Consider the following 20,020-nt stretch of genomic DNA (forward strand, 5'->3'; position numbering starts at 1 on the left):
CCCTCTTCGCGAGTTTCCCACTGACATGACGCATGGGTAGTCGCATACTCATCCGCTATTATTAGATTTAACGAATATTCGGTACCATCCGTTGAATATTATGTGGAGAAATTAATTGTCTCTAGAGTTCACCTCCCAAGTCGCGAACTGACCGGCATACCCTCACCGCTCTTAGATACCCTCGACCAAGTAATGCGTACTATCGGATCGTTCCAACCTCCGACGCTCTCCAACAGCGCATTCAACAAACACATCAATTTCTTGTGGAGAGGTGCCAAACTATTGCCGGCTAGCACCGTTTTGTACGACTCTTTAAGGAATTGTACCCCATCGCTCACTACTAGGCGTCTCACGAAATTAATTTCTTGGCTACCACGCGACTCTTCGCAACTTGAAGCTTCGCACCGCCTCCGAGGCTCCGCAATTTTCGCACTTCAACTTGAACAGGAGTATTCCGAGGATATATCATCTTATATCAACAAAGATATCGACTGTGATATCTTACTAGATTAACTACTGGAGACTACGATATTATTTGCTCTACTTCAAACTTCTATCCTATTTTAGCCATTCAGAAGTTTGTTGACACCTCCGTGTCTTAGTATTCCTCTTCCATTCTGCAGTTTTACAATGTCATTACAGGCGACGTCGGTAAGGATATGAAATTCACTAGATCAGACTCGATGATCAGAGGCCCACTTCTTTGCACATGCAAAAGCTTCCGGGTGAGAAGACCTACGAAGACGTCCCCACGTGAACCGTCTCCGTCTCTCCTACCAGATTCTCCTATCAGTAGCTATCCTGCTTTACGTTGCGTCGTTGTTCCTCTTTGGCGATCGGTGCAACTAAGTCTTACGGTACCGTATACCGTCGGGATGTCCAGGCACACTTCACCTATTTGATTTTTGTTCGAAGTTTCTATTTCTGTCCTCGATCGACCACGTGGCTGGTTCGGGATCTGCGTCGCTCCGAGATCTGTTTCCAGCCGTTTCCATCCCTGGCATCAATCGATGCGTCTGATGGTCTTCAATCTCGTCGTCGCAGATAATGTGACAGCCCTGCTGCAGCACGTTGCGGCCCACACTAGACATGAACCATCCACGCCTAACCATCTGTGCTGATGTTCATGGCATGTTGCAAAACAACAGAGCAGTTGCATTACATGTAATTAAATTTCCAGCTCCGAGTCGAAGCATAGGTAAGTATGCAGATCTAAAGGTCAAGGAGATCAGTCACCAGGGTCATTTTTATGGCATCGTTGAGGAGTGTCGAATTCGAATCGCCCATATTAGCTCATACCTGTGCTATCTTTATTGTATCATAAAATCATAGGCCGGACAGACGCACGTCGTAAAGTCTCTCATTCATATTAGTCCACACTCTTGGCGCCCGCCATGCCCGTGCTATCAACATATCTTATTATCGAGCTCGGGAACGAAGGTCAAGAAGTCAGCGTACCGTCGAGTAATACTGTCATAGTCGTGGCGTTTTGGGACAAACACCACAGTCCTGTACTAGCTTGCAGATCCCGCCTCAAGCGGATTGTAGGTCTACTTGGAGCTTGGACGGCATTGCCATGCCATCGAGGGAAACACGTGAAAAGAAGTCGAAGTCGAAGTCGAAGTCGAAGGTCAATACATCAAGGCAATTATTGATCGAGACGAGGTTCTTCGAGTTCCGAACGAGCTACATAATCAGGGCTAGTCTCGTCCATGTGGTGCGTATCAGGGTCTATCATGGTCAGAAACAATCCACAGAGTAGGATTACGGAGTACTCCAGTACCTGGAACTTGGATACCAATCCCAACCCCTCCCACAAAAGCAACACAACACAATACGACTGAGGTGACCGTGTGATTGTGGACAGCGCAAAGTTCCCGAACAAAATAGGACTTGCAAATCCGCCACGGGATCTGTACGACAATTCGCGGTACCTCTCTTCTCTTCGTGGCTTAGATTCTGCCCCCTTCATGACGTCGTGATGATGTATCCTATTCTGATAAGTATGATAAAACCTGAAACAAGGTCCTGCGGAAACGGTGCGATAATAATGTCCGCTAAACGGCTGTAGCTGGAGGGCACTCATGCCCGCCAACTGTGTATGGCAAACATTCCCGCATGATTGCAAAAGGAAAGCATTCCCGCGAACCACGCGTGATTAGAGAAGCTCGACATTTGATCGGAGAGATTGATAATATCATATAGCTCGGTCCTACCCGACGAGTTCCTGGACGATCTCGTAAATGGGGAAGAGAAACAAGAAAGCTTCCTCGGAGAATCGGACTCTTGCAATGGGATGCGCTGTCGAAGCGACTAACGCGGAAGAACACAATAAGCTTACATAATCCCTGGCTCGTGCGCACGTTTGCTGAACGCTGCCTTTGGGATTGAGCAGATGCATTCAGCGACAATATAACGTGTTTGCATCCGGTGATCGCTCAGGTATATATGTGCAGAAGCTCATCATGAGTGACTCAAGGGGAAACTTTAGCAAATATGACTCACCCAATTCGACCACGGTTGGACCTCGGAAACATAGTAGATCGCAACCTTTTGGGTGACTCGAGGAGCTCACCCAAATCGACTGCCGCCGGAAAGATATCCCCGTCATCAATAGATGCTGATCTCGCGAAAAATTTAGGGGACTGCAGAGGTTCAAAACAAAAGCACCGCGTCAGCACTGGCTGGTAGGTGAATGCGACATTGTCGGGGTGTACACAGCACAGATAAGGTGCTGGTCGTGGCTCTGTTGTTTGGAGTATGTATATAACGAAGCGCTTAGGCGTGCATTGACCTTAGTTTGATCAATGATCAAAAGACAAAACAAAGACTAACAAAAAGTGGGTGCTGAGCCCACTTGGCAGACCGGTTTTGATCAGAATCTCGGAGACGAAAACGCCAATGACTGTCATTCAAGACGGTGGAAAATGAAAGAATGAGATAGAGATTAGTAGAAACACCGGGAAACTACTGGTGGCTGAGTTTTGTCACGGGTCTGTCCACATTTCATCATCGTCCAATGGCCCCTACATTACAGCTTAGCTCCAACTGTCCAATCGACTACGGTTGACTCCACCTATAAACTCCTTCTACTAATCTGAAGCTTATCGTCCTAATAAACCATACATCATGTTTGGCTGCTGTGTTGCTGGTCGTCTGCTGCAAACTGACCTGCGGCAGGTTGATGAGACGCACGCGCTCTTTGAGATCCCAGCTGCTGAGAAGGTCAATCATGTGTGCGTGTTTTTACTTGGTACAGGTCAGTGTGCATACTCCCTCCATCGCTCCTTCAAACGCGTGCATATGCGCTGCTACACATCTTTGATGCCAAGTTCTATCACATTCTCATGCTGACCTATGCTCTAGTTCCATTCCCTGATGGTTTTGGCGCAACTGTCCATTTTTTCTGGCCTGGAAAAGGTTCACAAGTACTTGGAATGTGCGCTCACTTCTCATAAATTCACTGCAAAGATCGCCGACCTTACTTGCGAATGGCAGGCTCTCAAATGACAAACCATCAGCCATATTTCGTCTTCGGTCTGCCTTCTCTTCCACCTCAGCACCTCCGTCAGGTATATCCACCCCATCTGCGTTCACATCCCCATCTTTGTCTTCTGCACCCGGTCAAGTCACCGCCGTACTCGGATTCGCATTAGAACCTCTTGAAGCCATAGCTGCACAACTTGCATCTCTCCCCCAAGTTCAAGCACAGAGTGCCATGAACATCACCCCCGGTTCAACACCAATGTCATCACTGGCGTCAATACCCAAGCCTGCAGATCCATCTGCACTTGCGGAAAAAATAGCAAAACACCTGTTCAACTATATAGCGGGCTTCGTCCCAGCAGGAACAAACGTAGGCCCTGACAGTACTGTTCCGATGGGTATCATTGCTCGATGGTACGAAACCTTTATGGGGAAGGTGAGGGCAGGCGGTGTCGGGTTTTTGGATCGTAGTGAATAGCTTCAGCCGTCAATGGATATATGACTTTTGATGGATTATCATGACGTCGATTCATTTTGTGAGAGAATCGAGCGATCGCTGCCTGCTAACTAGTACCAGGAAAACGAACATTTGCATCGGCGAGTTAGTGCGTGGTGGAGCCCGACTGATGACGATGTGCGGTGATAAGCTAATCGGAAGTTCACTATTCTTCAGCCTTAGGGGTCTGATCATGATGCATACGCTTTGGAATTCTAGTCTCCCCAAGCCAGACTAGACTCGTGACCAATCTGAAGCCCAGACCTTGAAAGAAGGAAGACAGTTCTTCCTTCGGATTCGTTATTCCGATCGCTCAGGAAGCTCCTGTAGTCGCATCCTCTCAATGTGTGGTGTATGCGAGTTGATCGGGCATTAATAATAGGAGTCGGACCTTTTCAAAGCACTCCAGCAACGCTTCAGAGTCTCTAGCGTGTAGCACTCAATTTATATCATATGTCCGTGCAGCTTGGCAGTCCTGTTGTCCAATAGACTCATACCCAATCTGAATTTGAGATGGTGAGATTTATTTTGATGCGGCTACACTACTCGAGCATCCGTGGTAGTATACGCCAGGCTGGTCTTGTTCAAGTCAAATCGCCGAGTCGCATGGCGGTCAGATTCCAGGTCAACTTCAAAGAGTCTCTGTGAACACGTACACGAATATCACACCGTGGGTTGTAAGTGAACCGTGTCAATTACAGTTGTAATGAAACATATTGATATTGATGCTATCCTATTTGCTGCATTGTCCGCGTCAGATGCAACACTCAGATCTGTGGTATCACAGGTGGAATAGTACCCGAAACTCGCCCAGCACGTTCAAGGGCTCCATCCTGTAGCTCATACGCGGGTCGATACCGCGGTGAATAGCTGACACCATTTGCACCCCTACTGCCATTAACCTCGGCATGGCATTGAGTGTTCGGATCGTTCGCCAGAACTAGGAAAGGTCCCAATGTTTCACTAGAGCCACTAGATGGCTCTGTTTCCCTCAAAGTGAGGGCAGGTTCGGCAAAGCATGTCTGGCTGGGGTTATTGGCAATAATGGTAAAAGGACCAAGGCTGCCGTTCATGAACGACTTCGGTGGAGGTGGTTCAACGAGACACATGGTATTTGGATCATTCGCCACAACCGTGAGCGAAGAAGGGAAAAGGTCGGATGAATCAGAATCCGTGACAAGTAGGGCTGGATTCGGGAATGTGTTATATGTAGACCCCAGGGACGTGTAACTGCGCGGGCGTCAAGCAAAGACTGTATGATACGGATATTACTCACCCTTCAGTCATACAACGTGCAATATGGAATCTTGAGTTTCCTTAAGAATGTCCAGACATCTGAGTACGCCCAATTGATGATCGGGTTTACCCGCTCAAAAGCGGGCCATCCGGGATCCGTCATATTTCTGTGCGATAGGGTTGCTACTCGAGCCGTGAGTACTTGCATGGTACAATAACAGCGACGCTCACCTCCATGGGGGTCCGATCGTCGCGTGCCTACTAGTATTGCTTGAATAGCCGGAAAACGTAGTTTGTACAACTCCAGGGCTCGCCGCATCCCCTCCCCTCCTCTAGCCGTTCCGACAGGCCGAGTCTGGAGTCTACTTCCTATATAGCTATCGCTTTCCTTGAGCGATGTTGGGGTCGACACGCCGGGCGTCACGCTTTCCACGGGTAACTGGATGTCCGAAGATGGGTTGCATGTGAAAAGATCAAGGAGGTAGTCTTGCGCAGCAACGTTGACAAATTCCTCCAGTGCGTGGAACGGTGATGGTACCGGAATGTTTAATGCGGATATAGGCTTTGGGGTGGAGGAGACCTTTCTGGTGAGAACAGCAGCATACAGATGCAGTAGGACGGTGCCTACAAGGCAAAGACATCAGTAGAAGTACATCTCAGGGGGTGCGATGCACGCACAATCCTTCCCGCCGTTGAAACTCAGAGATACACGGTCTTGCCTATCAAGTAAAATCTCAGCACGATGAAGCAAGGAAAAAACTAGGGCTCACCCATATTGATCCAGACACTGCTCGATGGCCTGCAAGGCCTCTCTCACCAGGGGTGCTATAGCTTCCTCTGACTCGGCAAGATTGTAAACGTCACTAGCTATCTTCTGAAAGTCCATATTGCCCGAATGATCTTGAGGATACTGAAGGGGCGACCCAACGAAGGTCTAGCGTGGAGAATCTAGAGAAGATGTTTGCCAGTAAATACGGCTGAGAGCTTTCATACAGTAACGGTGGGTACGAGAAACGGTGGGTACGAGATAAGTATTGTGGGAACGCAGTTCGGTGAACTTGCAATCTGATATCATCTCATCATCTCATATAAATACACCACTTCTTATAGCACTGCACAGTCCTATCCAAGTCTACGATCACAACAATGGCAGCCGTGGTACTCGTCACTGGAGGCACCGGGCTCGTTGGGAAAGGTATCGAGTATGTTATCGAGCACGAACCAGAAGGCTCGCGCTTTGGAAAGCTTCCAGGAGAGAAATGGATCTTTGCTAGCTCTCGCGATGCCGATCTAAGGTACTGTCATACGATTCTTGTCCCGATAGAAAATATCAATATGTAGTGCAGAAACCCAGAAGAGACTCTGAAGTTGTTCGAGAAGTATCAACCCACTCATGTCATCCATCTGGCTGCTCTCGGTACGTAGTTCGGGTCAGGATGAACCCATCTGATCAATGTCCATATTATCGTTAGTGGGTGGTCTCTTCGCAAACAGAGAACGGAAGGTAAGAATAAAGATCCTCTATCGTGTGCGATCTGACCTCTTGCAGATGACTTTCCTCCGCGACAATATGCTGATTAATGACAACGTACTCCATACTGCTCATATCAAAGGGACAAAGAAAGTCATCTCTTGTCTTTCGACGTGTGTCTTCCCGGACAAAGTCGAATATCCACTCACTGAGGAGAAGGTTCACCTCGGACCACCACATTCGAGTAACTTCGGATATGCGCATGCGAAGAGGATGGTAGATGTCCAGAACCAGTACGCCACGATTCCCTTAGGGTACCTTTTACTGCGGCTTATATCCACTGCATAGTGCTTACAAGGAGGAATTCGGTTGCAACTTCACGTCTGCCATTCCAACCAACGTGTTTGGACCCCACGATAACTTGTACGCTTAACTAATACGAAGGTGATAGCATCCTAACTGATCCTTCTGAAGCGATCTGAAGCATGCACATGTGATGCCGGCACTGATCCACAAATGCTACTTAGCACAAAGTCCATTTTCCCCTCGTTGCAAATGTTCTGCACGCTAATACACTTCCAACGCAGAAAACAACACGCCATTCAAAGTGATGGGTGACGGCTCGCCCCTCCGTCAATTCATCTACTCCCGTGACCTCGCAAAACTATTCATCTGGCAAATGCGCGAGTACGAGTCCGTCGAACCTATCATCTTTTCAGGTTGGCTTTCGTGTCTCTACTTATGTGCAGTTTACTGACGCTCCCAGTGGACGAGAATGACGAAATCAGCATTCGCGATCTCGTGAACTCTATCGTCAAAGTCATGAATTACCCTCGCAAGCCTGAGGTGCGCGCTCCTTCACACCGCTTATGAAGTACCTGAGCTCAGATATCATGTAGTTCGAGAACGAACTTAATGACAACGGACAAGATCGCAAACCCGCGTCGAATGAGAAACTCATGAGCCTAATTGGCTCTGACTTCAAGTTCACGCCATTCGAACAAGGTTCGTCGTCCTCATTTACTCAATGCAGTCGCTGACAATTGACTATGTCGTACAGCTCTTGAGGAGACGGTCTCCTGGTTCCTTCAGAACTACGTTAACGCGAGAACTGGCCAATCTCATGTTTAGACAGAGTGGAGGAAACAGATTATCATTCTAGTGATGCATGTAGAAGACAGTTGCGTTTCACTATCTGCCTGTTCTCCACTCCTTGCATGTATAAGCAGGAGTACCACTGCTGACCGAGAAGGAGTGACAGCTGTACCTTATATATATCAGTCCGACTATAAAGCATTTTGATCAGTACTATAACGATCATTCAAATCAATCGGACATACGAAGAATTTCTGGTGACGCTGCGCCCCAGCACTCTCGATCGACTCGATCTCCTCAGCTGTCAACTCCGGAACGTTGGCTGTGTCAAGATACTCTCTCATCCTTTCCGCCTTGCTCGAAGTGCTGATCGACTACGTGAACCTCCGCAACAGAGCACACTCGAACGAACGAAACTTACGTGATGACCAAAATGCCATACTGCTGCAACCACTTGTTGAGCACATGACCTATTGACACGGGCTGTCCTCGAGTGGACTCAAGGCGTGCCCGGATTTTCTCGATGACGGGGTCCAGCGGCCCTCCTGGTGCGCGGAAGAGGGGCGATAGTCCACCATACGAGGACGTGATAATACCGTGTTCTTTATGCAACGCGATCACAGGCTGTAAGGACTTCCACACATACGGGTGGATCTCGATCTTTCAAGGGAGAGGGGGGATCGTCAGAACACTGACACCAACGTGTTCATCGCATTCTGCTCACCTGGTTGACCGCAGGCGGAAACTCAGCGCCCTCCAAGATCTCCTGGAAGTGTGCAACTTCGAAATTAGACACCCCGATGGACTTCGCCAGTCCTTCCTTCTTGCACTCCTCCATCGACTTCCACACCTCCTTCAACCGGCCCGCATGGTCGCCGGGCACGTGCACGAGGTACAGATCCACGTACTCCAAGCCCAGTTTCTTCAACGACACATGCAGCGCGGTCTTGGCTGTCTGGCCGGGCTGCAATTTGTGGAGCTTAGTGGTAACGAAAAGCGTGGAGCGCGGCGCGCCGGAGCCCTTGATGGCAGCACCCAAGCTTTCTTCGTTCTCGTACATCTGGGCACCGTCGAGGTGCGTGAAACCGTTGGATATGGCGGTTTCGACAGAGCTCTGTGCGTCTTGCTGGTACAGCGCCGTGCCGGTGCCAAACCCGATCCAAGGGACTTGGTTGCCGTCATTAAGAGTGAGTGTAGCTATCGCCATGACTTGGATATCCGTGTGAAGTGAAACAAAGTTGACGAGGAGATCTGGGAAAGACCACGCAGTACTTATATCTGCAGGAAGGAGCCGTATTTAACGATTACAAATGTATGGGACTCCGCTGAACATGAGCGGAGGTCCACAGCAAGGTCACCAGGTCAGTGTGGTACCCAGGCTGTATCTCCTATCTTATAGATTGCCAAGTTTTCTGGAGTGCGCCGTCGGCGTGATGCACAAAACTATCTTTATACCTCGAACAAGATTGGACTGCGATGGTGCTATGATGATAACAGTTCGCAAGATTTAAAAGCCCTTGTCAATAAAGGTGGTTGTACAACTGCGAATTCATGGTTTTTACACAACGCAGGAGTTGGAGGTAGAGTCTTCCAATTACATGCTCGTTGAGAGAGCTGAGCTACTGTGCCAATGAATAGACAACGACACAATAGGATTTAGCAAAGAATACCAAAGAAGCTGAACCTAATCAAATGCACAGCAGTGAAAAGGAAGCCAAGGGCGCTAACTTGTAAAACTGTACCAGTCGAAAGTAACACGAGCTGGAATCACATACCAACCCGATTATTTGATCGAGCGGCACCTCCCTCTTGACGGTGGACTATCTTTGAACACGTCTTCGTAGAAGGTTGTTACAACATGGCGTGCGGGATCGCCATCAGGCGCCCGCGGAGTACCAATGGTGCTCTGGAACCCGAGAACTGAAAACTGCCGCAAGGTTGATGACTACATTGGGAGTCTGATAATGGCCGACGGCGGCATGACCAATAAGAATTTAACTTGGGGAATGAAATTCAATGATGTTCCCCATGACACCAAGCGGCGTAAGAGGTTTATCTTCCATGGCGAAACGTGAATTGTAATTGCTTGCGCCTGTAATGATAAGCGAGGATCAGGTGCGCTCAGGTGTTGCGCCGCAAAGCTCCGATTGAAACGCTTCTATCCAGAAAGAGTGGTGGGTTGACGGTCGCTACGAAAGACAGAACGACACCTTCTGAGAGCCGAGAGCTTCAGCCTGTAAGAGGCGGCATAAATACCCGTTTCCGTCATCTGCCTTCGACAGAGCTCCATGGAGATGGATGAATAAGAAGGCTATGATAGGACGAATTCAGATATCTCGAGAGCTGTGACAATTAGGGAGGGGAAGAGAGTCAAGAGACCATGGTGAGGCTGCTATTTCGGGTAGTACTAGTAGCTGAGATGCGATCAGATTCGGAACAGTACTTATGTTCGCGTCATTGATTACTGCATATCTGTATCTGTGGGGGTAACTCGCACCGAGAGGGAGAGGAGTTGTGCATAAACATTTTTATCACGATCCGCAAGCTGGCATAAATGAAGAGACGAGAGCTGTAGGTGGTGTAGGATTTTTGGAGAGAAAAGGAGTAAACGGATGGATCTCCGACTCCTGGTCTTTTTCATGATTTAGTATGTATCCAAATAAAAATGACCGAGTAAGATTGTAGTAGGTGGAGCTTGTAGGAGGAGACGCAAGGTTGAAGCTGACGTAATTGACAGGCTGAACCGAAAGTTGTAACGCCAGCGATGGGTCCACTGTCAACGAATTTGCACTGAGTCGTCACAATAGCGTACATGCGTAGATACGTGCACGCTACCGCCCGGTATGCAAACAGTTCAAGTCTGGGTATCTTCATTTCTTGCCTCTTTCTCATTCAAATATTCTAACGATGAAGTTTTGCACATTATAGATCCATTAATCCAATTCCGTTCATTTTCGCAGGTTCTCCCTTCCCTGAATTTTGACGCAGCAGCAGTGTCAACTATCAATTGCAGTGAATTACATCGAAACATTCATCTGTCTTCAACCCCTCCAAGTAATCGAGGCCTCAGGGAACGGCTGGTGGCACTCTGCTCCAGCACTCTCAATCATCCCCATCTCCTCAGATATCAAACCCGGAACGTTGCCTGTATCAAGATACTCTCTCACCCTCTCCACCTTGGTCGAAGTGCTGATCGATACCCGTGAGTCCTTCCACAACGCAGCGCACCAACGAACGAAACGAAGCGAAACTTGCGTGACAACATATCGTTCTGCTGCAACCGCTTGTTGAGCACCTGGCTGCTTGCCACTAGCTTTCTCCGCGTGGACTCGAGGCGTGTCCGAATTTTCTTGATTACAGGATCCAGCGGTCTTCCTGGTGCGTGGAAGAGGGGTGATAGTCCACCATATGAAGACGTGATAATACCGTGTAAAGAGCGCAGCACCCCGGAAGTCTTAACGATAGTGCCTAGGCTGTCTTCATTCTCGTACAACTGGGCACACTCCAAGTGTGTGAAACCGTTCGCAATGGCGGATTCGACAGTGTCCTTGGCATCTTGCTGGAAGATCGCCGTGCCAGTGCCAAATGCGATCCAGGGGACTTGGTTGCCGTCGTTGAGAGTGAATGTGGATATCGTCATTCTGTGACGTGGAACGGTTAACGAGCAGATTGGAGGAAAAATGTGGCGTAGCATTGTACTTATACCTCAAGTTGTGATGAGGTGGCGATCTTAATGTCATTGATTAATCGGTATTGTCGCTCAGTATTGACACGTCCTTCTAGATCTGGAGCGGGATTTCGTCGAATACATGCACAAAACCATAGAAGGGTTCCAATTGCGATTGTGCCGTGTTCAGCCCATACGATGTGTACGTGGTTGTGCAGCTGCAATTTATGACTTTTTTGGCCCCGCCATTCTCGTTGGTTCTGGTTTCACGGTTTGCTTACTACATAGTATTTACTCTCATACACCGTGTTTACAATCGTTCTAGTGATAATTTGCACACTGCAGTCCACTCAAATCCTAAAAACAGTTGTGTTTCACTTTCACTTTCACTTTCACTTTCACTTTCACTTTGTAGACTGCTGACCGTGTGGGCGTGACGGCAAGTTGACATCTCTCAAAATGCTTGACGAATTACGCTAACAGTGCCGCCCAGGGCAGCGCACAGGACAAAATTAGTTGTTCCGCCAGAACATTTGTCACCATGAGTGAAACAGTCCGCCCGCCCCCTTGCTTGTCCGCCGCTGTTGTTCAAAACACATAGCCACTGTCCTCATCACGATGTCGTATCACCCGCGGTTATCTAGATCCTCGTTCCGCTATTCCACTTTCAATACTTTCTGCTACAACCCTTCTCTCCGTTCTTCTGCATTCGCACGTCCTTGACGCACCGTAAAATCGCGCATGCACACATCCTCCATTTTCGAATCCGACGTGCTGGGGCGCTTCGTCGTGATGCGCAGGCTTTTTCTTTTATCGAAACGGAAGCGATAAATAATCGCCCTTTATGTGCATGACGCACAGATACCTATCGATGTCATTATCCTCATCCCCCCCCGCTATCATTTTTTTATTCCGGGATTAACCTCCAGCCCGAAGCATGTGGACTCGGAGGCAAGCGATGATTCAACGACCATCTTGACCAACACCAATGTAGGAGCATACTTACACTTACATTCCAGTGCTACGGTTTCTTGTAGGTGTGATTGTGTTTGGCTCCAGTGATTGATTCTGACCTTCCTACGTCTAACTTCCAATCGGGACCAAATTACCGATCCCTTCTGACCGAGGAAGATTCGACCTCTGAGCACTAGTCGACCCTAGAACACACCATCTCTACCCAAGGCTCACATGGTCTTCATCATCTCCAATCGTAAAACTCACACGCAGCCTTCACCCCTCTCCGATCCCACCGCCTGCATCTTGCTTTAGCCCTTCCTCAACTTGAGCGAAATGTTCCTTAATATTCTCAGAAAGGGGCGATTGCGGACTACTTGTGCCTGGGCTTCCCATGGGTTAGTTTTCGTCCATATTGAATGGTGTCCATGCCGTCGAGCGCGGGGGAAAGAAGTTGATATGAAGAGCCACTGATTCAAGAGATCAGATAAGTAGTCCTTGTTGAGAAATGCGGTTCAAGTTCGCGACTCACGAAACCTGCGTGGCACGGTTAATTCGCAAGTCTAGAGAGCAGAGCCACGATCAGAAGAGAGTATGGAAACGTAATCAATTCAAATGTTCAGCAGTTCATAGCGAATGAAATCTTCGAGCACATGTGAGGGCGACTGAAGGTGCTGTAGCAGAAGAGAAAGAATCAAGTCACAATGCATGCATGTGCGGCATTTTATTAGAATGCGAATAGATCTCCATCTGCTTTCGATAATAGTACATGCTCGAGGCGCACTGAGAGATTATCGCAAAGACAATGCAGCCTTCTGTTCGCGGCACCTGTGCCAAGACGTGCCGTGTGCGAAACAGCTTAAATCAAGCTGCGAGGCTTCATTGTGTATCACCACCGTGTTACTCGGGAAATGCATAGCTGGATAGAAATGGGTTTGGATTCAAAAGAGAAGCCATCCTTCGGGCCCTTCGACCCATCCGTCCTTGGTCAGGGCAGGAAGGGCTGGGGCGTGAAAATGTCGGAGAACGGAGGAGGGGGAACAAAGAGCGTGAGTCTAGTTGGGTGAGAAACATATTACAGGTACTTCGAAGGGTTGGTATCGGTTGAGAATTTCTATATCCCATACCCGGGTGGCTTATCGGATGAGCCAGACACGATGTGCTTGCAATCGGGCAAGATGGCGACAGATAGAATACTGCCAGTGTGCCTAGGGAGAGAGGCTAATAGTTCACCAGTCTCTATCTCCCACACACGGACTGTTCTATCAGACGAACCAGAAACAATGAGCTTGCTGTCGGGCGACATTGCGATAAATGAAACTTCTCCTTCATGCCCTGGGAGCGAGGCACCCAATGTTTGGCGAGTTGCCATATCCCACACTCGGATCGTTTTGTCGCGGGAACCAGACACAATGCGTTTGCCATCGGGCGAGACCACGACAGAGTAAATAGCGCCAGTGTGCCCTCGGAGGGGGGCACCAAATGCCTCGCCAGTCTGCGCATCCCACACTTGTACCGTGCGGGCAGATGCACTAGACACAATGTGTTTCGCATCCGGCGAGATCGCAACGGGCACAACGGATGAAAATATGTCAGTGCACACTCGAAGACGAGGACCCGATGTCTCGCCCATCACCGTGTCCCACGTCCTGATTGTCTGCTCCCCTACTGAGCTAGCGGACACTAGTACTATGCTGATGTCCATCTGGTGAGATGGCAACACGGCGACCATAGTTAGTGCCGAGTCTGAGAGGGATACTCAATCTCTCTCCAGTCTTTATATTGGTCGTCCAGTCGCCTGTCGGTCTCCGCATCCTACACCCGAACTATCAAGTCATCCAAACCAGCTACAATGCGTGTCTCACCGCGTGGGATTGCGATAGAGTGAACCCTGGTACTGTTCCTGAGAGGGGCACCCAATGCGTGCCCGTCTCTATATCCCACACCTGGATCGTTCCGTCCTTAAACCACAGACAATCCGTTTTCCAGTCTGAGGACATTGCAAGCGAGATAACCGGGGAATGTCCATTTAGTGTCTTTTATATCTGAGGCCCTTTCCAACATGGCCAACAACAATGCGTGGGTGTATGGGAACTTTGTGGCGAACTTGCTAGATAGAATCAACTGGGTTGGAGAGAACGACAGAGCGGACAAGTATAAATGCGGAATGTTGTGTAAAATGGTGGCTGCAAAGGTTCGAACGAAGCGCAGGGTGTCCCTGGTAGCGCCGCCGATATGTGTGTACTCGACATGCCCCTACGATCGCCCCATTACTCGTAAGAACCATTGGTTGTAAGAATGAGCTCAAACCACGCACCATAACCTAGTCTGCGAGGCATGAGAGGCACTCCACCGAGCCACCGAGGCTTTTCATCAGAGACAGTGCTTCCAACCACCAAAAGAGACGCCCTCCGTCGAAAAAGGTTCAATTCCCTTAGCGAGTGATGATTCGAAGGACAGCGCGCCCACGTGAGTCACTCAGAATCGACATGAGTATTATAACTCAGTCGGAATGGACTCTTTTACTCGTTTCTCCAAGTCAGGGACATCAGAATTGGGCAGGTAAGAATTTTCCAAGGAGCAGATGTTGAAGCGAAGTCCGCTCTCCGTGACCCGAAGTGCCGCAAAGGTAAGGTCGTTTTGTATCGATGAAGTACCAACGAAGAAGTCACGACTGCGCGATTTATCTGTAAGAAACTCGTAGAATGATGCGTGGAATGGACGTATGGTGGTCTGAGAATCCGTAGTGCCGGTGACAAGCGAGCCCATTGGCCCAATCGCCCAAACCACTTTTTAACGGTCATCCTCACGAGGAAAATGTAGTCGCATCGTGATCAACGCAGTCATGGAAAGCGGTTCCGATGATGCAATGATTTACCCCATCACAGAGCAAACATGGTGATTGCTTCCTCGTCATCTGGCATAATTTCCGCTAAGATGAAGCCGATACATATCATCCAACAGATGTGTTCCAGATTTAGATGTCCTGGAGGTCACAGCTTTGAAACCCTTCATCGGATCCACGCCCACTTTGTTCATACCCTTAATATACTCACACGCAAGAAGAGCCCATTCAAACAGGCTGTCAGATTTCTGAGCCAGCGTCTTGAAGTGCCCATCGTCGAATGCGGTGCGCGTGCTCTTCAACATGGAGGAGATATAAAGTTCGATATCATGTTGTGCGGACACAACCGGGATTTCATCTATGGAAATATGACGAAGATGTGGCGCATTTCGCAAGGTATCCCCGATATCTTCGAGTGGACGGGAGTGAGAATGATACAGAAGTTTGTCGGAAGTTGGGATATTGTGGGAGAGGAAGTGTCCGAGTTGCCAGCAAGCAGATGAAGAATTTGTTTCCGGGATTTGGCGTCACCACTCTCATCCAACACATCAATAACTACCAGGATGGGCGTAGTGCGTTAACGTGGTTTGAATCTTGGCTAACGCCTCCTCCTCCGTCATGAAAGCATGGACTTCCGATACCTTCGTGAAAAAACAGCAGCATCCCGGTCTGCCTGATCGATAGTTATCTGTCACCAGAGATTCTTAGTAACATGCAAAGGTGAGGATATGGAAGTAAGCGCACCTTTGACGCACAAGTGAAGATACTCAATGCCACTTTTGCATAAGGATGGACCTATCCACAAAGATCAGTCACGTACAAAATAGACAATAGACGCGTACATCGGCAAGCACGTTAGCAATGGGGTTGAAGACCTTCAATGGTTCAAGATCGCGGAGAACGTATCGATGGTATCCGAGGGAATTGACAGTAGGTTGTTGGTGGCTGAAGCAGTATTTTCGACCATTTCTGGGACATTCTTCATGCCTGCCACACCTTTGGTAGCATCGGCGATTCGTTCGTCGACAAACTTTGGGTCCAGCTGTTCGGTCTGAATACGGACGTTAGTACATGATCGAAAGAGACGGATAAGAATATTCCAAACTATGATAATCGAATTCATCTTCGGAATGCTTGAATTGGAAGATTTGGTTCGGGAGTGGGAGTGGGAGCAGTGAGGATCCTGCGGCAGTTATAGCAATCGTCGCACACGGAACGTGCCAAGAGTTGCACACACCTGAGTCGTCTGAGCGGGTAGGAGATCATGCACATGTGCCCTGGAAGTTGCAGCCATGTGTTCAGGGTTCGGAGACTGTCGAGCGCTTCGAGAGGAACGCCTGCCCCAGAACTTGAGAACCAACCCCGAGAGTCCTCTGCGACTCGGAGGTCCATCCCTCGAAAGCGGGAGAGAGGATGGCTGGAACGACATCGTTACACACAACCGTAGATGTAGGTGCAATGTTCCATACCTGAATTTCGCTGACTCCCCTCTCCAGTCTCTAGGTGCAAAAGGGACGAGGATGGCAGTGAAGGCAGCAGGGTCGACAGATCCGGCTGCTGCATGTCTGCACAGAAGCCTGAGGAAATTTAAATAACGAACATGCGTTTGGAACTTGAAGCTCCCATAATGATCGCAACAGTCACTGGACCGGATTGAATCACATGGATGCATGGTATGGTGGAACCTTATCGATTATCGAAGAAGAGCTGCTCACGAGTCACAGACTTGGAAGGACGAAGTTCATATTCATTGATTCATCACTAGCTATCATGATCGCTGGTTTATGATCAAGTTTGTCATCTATGCGTTTCGATACTATGTGACCGATCAAGAAAGAAGATAGTGATATTGGCAACTGGGTACAGGGCGATTGATAATGAGAAGCTATGAAAAGGTAGTAACGAGAGTTTGGGCGAAAGCCCGCAGGGCTTTCCGGTCCAAAACACCAGCCCGAACCTGGGAGAAAAAGGTGAGCTGTGAGTCCCAAATGATTAGGAGGTTGACGACGCAAACAGCGAAGTTTGTGACCCAGTGTGTAAGGAGGAGGACTCACTCCGGGTTTCCGAGATTATCTCACCGGTGGCATTGTGATGCGAGTGAATGGCTCGAGGGAGGGGTTTGCTTGAATATACGGCGCTAGAATCCTGGCGTGGTCGCGTAGGTATCGCGTGAACGCGTCGCTTGACCAGCGTCCCATAGATTTGACGACGTCGAATGGGACGCCGCAAAGGAGATATTCCAGGGTGCCTCCAATGCGGATGCTGTGGCCCTTAAGATTGGGTAAGTTGGCGACGGCGGAAATGTTCGAGATGCGTTTGATGAGCTCGGTTTTTGATAGTGCACGTATGCCTTTCTCGGGATGCTTCCAGGCGAATAGGTGATCTGTGTTTTCCGCTGGGTTGACGAGAAAGTGGTTTTTTAAGGCTTCTTTCGGGTCTGAAAGTCCCTCTTGCTCTGCCCAGTAGGCGTCTTCCCCTTCTCTTGGGGATGCTTTCGTGCTGGGCAGATGGAATTTGGTTATAGCGAAACCGTTTCTGTCTCGCCCTTCTGATACGTCTCCTCGAGTGATGTGTCTGTGTGGATTGAAGTCTTTCATTGCGGAAACCGTGAATTCTCCTAGGCGAGCGATTGAGTAAAAGGATGTGGTTATGCAGGCAAATATGGCGGCGTCTTTGGGATCTTTGAGGTTCAAGTGATTGCGGATATTGATGATGATGGTGGGGGTGAACGGGGTGCGTTTAGCGCGCTTGGAGGTAGCGGGAGCGAATTTGGCTGCGCCGTCTAGGATAGATTTCAATTCACTGGGTGGTATGAGCCAGTGGCGGCCGTGCAGCGTATGCCAGGCTTTGAGTCCTGTTGCATAGTTACTGAGCGCGGATCCCGAATATGATCCTGCGCAGCTAGATAAAAAGGCTAGGAGTAAAGAACGGGAAATGGGGCATCTCTGATTTTCTGTTATTTGATGTACGTCGCAGTATACGTGGAATACTAGCAATCCGGCGCCGTACGTCTCTTTTGTGGTGCTAGCCCAGGAGGCTCCCATGACTTCTAGTACTCGGTTTAGCTGTGTATCTGAGATGGAGAATTCAAGAGGGTCATTGGTGGTTGCCGTTCTGCGAGTGTCTTCGCCAGAGGGTGTCCATAGACTTGACCTGTCTCGAGCTAGACAGTGCGGGCGGAGGGGTGAGGGTGTGGGCGTGAGATTAGGTTTGTATGGTTGCGGGTTTGAAGGAGCGGTGGTGATGGTGTTGGCTAGCGTGGCGTCGAAACGTTGGCGTTCAGTCGCTAGGGTTGGTGTGGTTCCGGAGGGAGTTGAGGAGGGTCTCTTCTTCTTCTTCTTCTCGGAACCTCTGTAGGCGATCTGCGCTTTGTTGTCTGAGCATAGCTCGGTTGATGACTTTGGTGGCTGGAGGGGGGTAACACCCGTTGTGCAGGAGGCGGAGTTCAGTAGCTGTTGGGGGTTCGGTGAGCCCCTTCAGTGAATTCACCCGTCTCAGACGGGCAGCCGGGCGTGACAATGTACCAATAGAGACGGGCCACCCAGTGCCGGCCCATGGCAATAATTGTACCGTGTTAGACGAGTGGGCCGAGGGGGTGGAGTGTCCAAGGCAAATGGATGGGCCGGGTGTATATAGTATAGATGGTAGTATAGCAATGTACTATATAGGAAATTATGAATAGTAGTAGTGAATCCAGTGTGTGATAGATGAGTGGGCCGGAGGAATGGAGTGCAATATAGACGAGTGGGCCGGGGAACTGGGGTGTGATGGAGACGAGTGGGCCGGTAAATGAGGTGCAATGGAGACGAGTGGGCCGGTACATAAGGTGCAATGAAGACGAGGGGGCCGGAGAATAGGGTGCAATTGAGACGAGTGGGCCGGTATAGCAGGTGCAATGGAGACGGGTGGGCCGGTATAGCAGGTGCAATGGAGATGGGTGGGCCGGTAAATATGGTGCAATTAAGACGAGTGGGCCAGTATAGCAGGTGCAATGGAGACGGGTGGGCCGGTATAGCAGGTGCAATGGAGATGGGTGGGCCGGTAAATATGGTGCAATTAAGACGAGTGGGCCGGTATAGCAGGTGCAATGGAGACGGGTGGGCCGGTATAGCAGGTGCAATGGAGACAGGTGGGCTGGTAAAGGAGGTGCAATGAGGACGAGTCGGCCAGTGTTATTGGGTGCAATGAAGACGAGTTGGCCGGTGATATGGGGTGCAATGAAGACGAGTGGGCCAGTGATATGGGGTGCAATGAAGACGGGTGGGCCGGCATTATAGGGTGCAATGGAGATGGGTGGGCCGGTGATATAGGGTGCAATGAAGACGAGTGGGCCGGTGATATGGGGTGCAATGAAGACGGGTGGGCCGGCATGATAGGGTGCAATGGAGACGGGTGGGCCGGTATTATGGGGTGCAACAACGACCGGTATTTATGTAACCGGTTGCTTGTGGTAACATAGCACTCAATCCGGCGATTCCACCGGTGGTCTGATCATGTAAAATGGTTAAGATTTGACAAAGTTATGAGCCCTACAAGGGAAAGCCATAAATTTAGAGGATATTATGATATATTGTATCTAGACCATTGCAACCGGTATTTTTTTGACCGGTATTTACATGACCAGTTGCTTGTGGTAACATAGCACTCAATCTGGTGATTCCACCGGTGGTCTGACCATGTAACATAGTTAAGATTTGACAAAGTTAGAAGCCTTACAAGAGAAAGTCACAAAGTCAGAGGATATATCATATCTAGACCATTGTGACCGGG

General features: G+C 49.3%; 6 protein-coding genes across 6 annotated transcripts; 2 read left to right on the forward strand and 4 right to left on the reverse strand.

Annotated features, from left to right (window-relative positions):
- Positions 1-3,129: 3,129 nt before the first annotated feature.
- On the forward strand, positions 3,130-3,964 carry EDB91DRAFT_1247241 (DUF775-domain-containing protein; the record flags this gene model as incomplete). Its single annotated transcript, XM_041322787.1, has 3 exons — positions 3,130-3,259; positions 3,367-3,439; positions 3,499-3,964. 3 exons carry the CDS (start codon positions 3,130-3,132, stop codon positions 3,962-3,964), a joined length of 669 nt encoding a protein of 222 aa, XP_041178630.1.
- Positions 3,965-4,749: 785 nt separating this feature from the next.
- Positions 4,750-6,104, reverse strand: EDB91DRAFT_1236711 (uncharacterized protein; the record flags this gene model as incomplete). The annotated part of the gene is made up of 5 exons (XM_041321496.1): positions 4,750-5,212; positions 5,272-5,401; positions 5,450-5,842; positions 5,897-5,937; positions 5,989-6,104. 5 exons carry the CDS (start codon positions 6,102-6,104, stop codon positions 4,750-4,752), a joined length of 1,143 nt encoding a protein of 380 aa, XP_041178631.1.
- Positions 6,105-6,277: 173 nt separating this feature from the next.
- On the forward strand, positions 6,278-8,052 carry EDB91DRAFT_1125806 (uncharacterized protein). Its single transcript, XM_041318413.1, has 10 exons — positions 6,278-6,513; positions 6,565-6,635; positions 6,691-6,722; positions 6,768-6,982; positions 7,038-7,112; positions 7,164-7,222; positions 7,277-7,408; positions 7,456-7,535; positions 7,589-7,694; positions 7,750-8,052. The coding sequence occupies exons 1-10, from the start codon at positions 6,365-6,367 to the stop codon at positions 7,818-7,820; spliced, it is 990 nt and encodes a 329-aa protein (XP_041178632.1). The 5' UTR covers positions 6,278-6,364; the 3' UTR covers positions 7,821-8,052.
- EDB91DRAFT_1051134 (NADP-dependent oxidoreductase domain-containing protein) lies at positions 7,976-8,991 on the reverse strand (the record flags this gene model as incomplete). Its single annotated transcript, XM_041313586.1, has 3 exons — positions 7,976-8,150; positions 8,206-8,444; positions 8,509-8,991. 3 exons carry the CDS (start codon positions 8,989-8,991, stop codon positions 7,976-7,978), a joined length of 897 nt encoding a protein of 298 aa, XP_041178633.1.
- Positions 8,992-10,535: 1,544 nt separating this feature from the next.
- Positions 10,536-11,969, reverse strand: EDB91DRAFT_1125818 (uncharacterized protein). Its single transcript, XM_041318414.1, has 3 exons — positions 11,945-11,969; positions 10,713-11,890; positions 10,536-10,648 (listed from the first exon to the last, which is right to left on the reverse strand). The coding sequence occupies exon 2, from the start codon at positions 11,476-11,478 to the stop codon at positions 10,948-10,950; it is 531 nt and encodes a 176-aa protein (XP_041178634.1). The 5' UTR covers positions 11,479-11,890; positions 11,945-11,969; the 3' UTR covers positions 10,536-10,648; positions 10,713-10,947.
- Positions 11,970-16,127: 4,158 nt separating this feature from the next.
- On the reverse strand, positions 16,128-16,679 carry EDB91DRAFT_1247248 (uncharacterized protein; the record flags this gene model as incomplete). Its single annotated transcript, XM_041322788.1, has 3 exons — positions 16,128-16,301; positions 16,356-16,433; positions 16,488-16,679. The coding sequence occupies 3 exons, from the start codon at positions 16,677-16,679 to the stop codon at positions 16,128-16,130; spliced, it is 444 nt and encodes a 147-aa protein (XP_041178635.1).
- Between the last annotated feature and the right edge of the window lie 3,341 nt (positions 16,680-20,020).

Source organism: Suillus paluster (assembly GCF_016628075.1).
Source record: "Suillus paluster strain FC165 chromosome Unknown EDB91scaffold_18, whole genome shotgun sequence".
NCBI classification, from domain to species: domain Eukaryota; kingdom Fungi; phylum Basidiomycota; class Agaricomycetes; order Boletales; family Suillaceae; genus Suillus; species Suillus paluster.

Excerpts from the sequence above, each read along its gene's own strand:
- EDB91DRAFT_1125806 (XM_041318413.1), top strand. The coding sequence starts at position 6,365 with ATGGCAGCCGTGGTACTCGTCACTGGAGGCACCGGGCTCGTTGGGAAA. Across the intron at positions 6,983-7,037 it reads ATGGTAGATGTCCAGAACCA|TGCTTACAAGGAGGAATTCG; the intron begins GTACGCCACGAT and ends TCCACTGCATAG. Across the intron at positions 7,113-7,163 it reads TTTGGACCCCACGATAACTT|CGATCTGAAGCATGCACATG; the intron begins GTACGCTTAACT and ends ATCCTTCTGAAG.
- EDB91DRAFT_1125818 (XM_041318414.1), bottom strand. The coding sequence starts at position 11,478 with ATGCTACGCCACATTTTTCCTCCAATCTGCTCGTTAACCGTTCCACGT.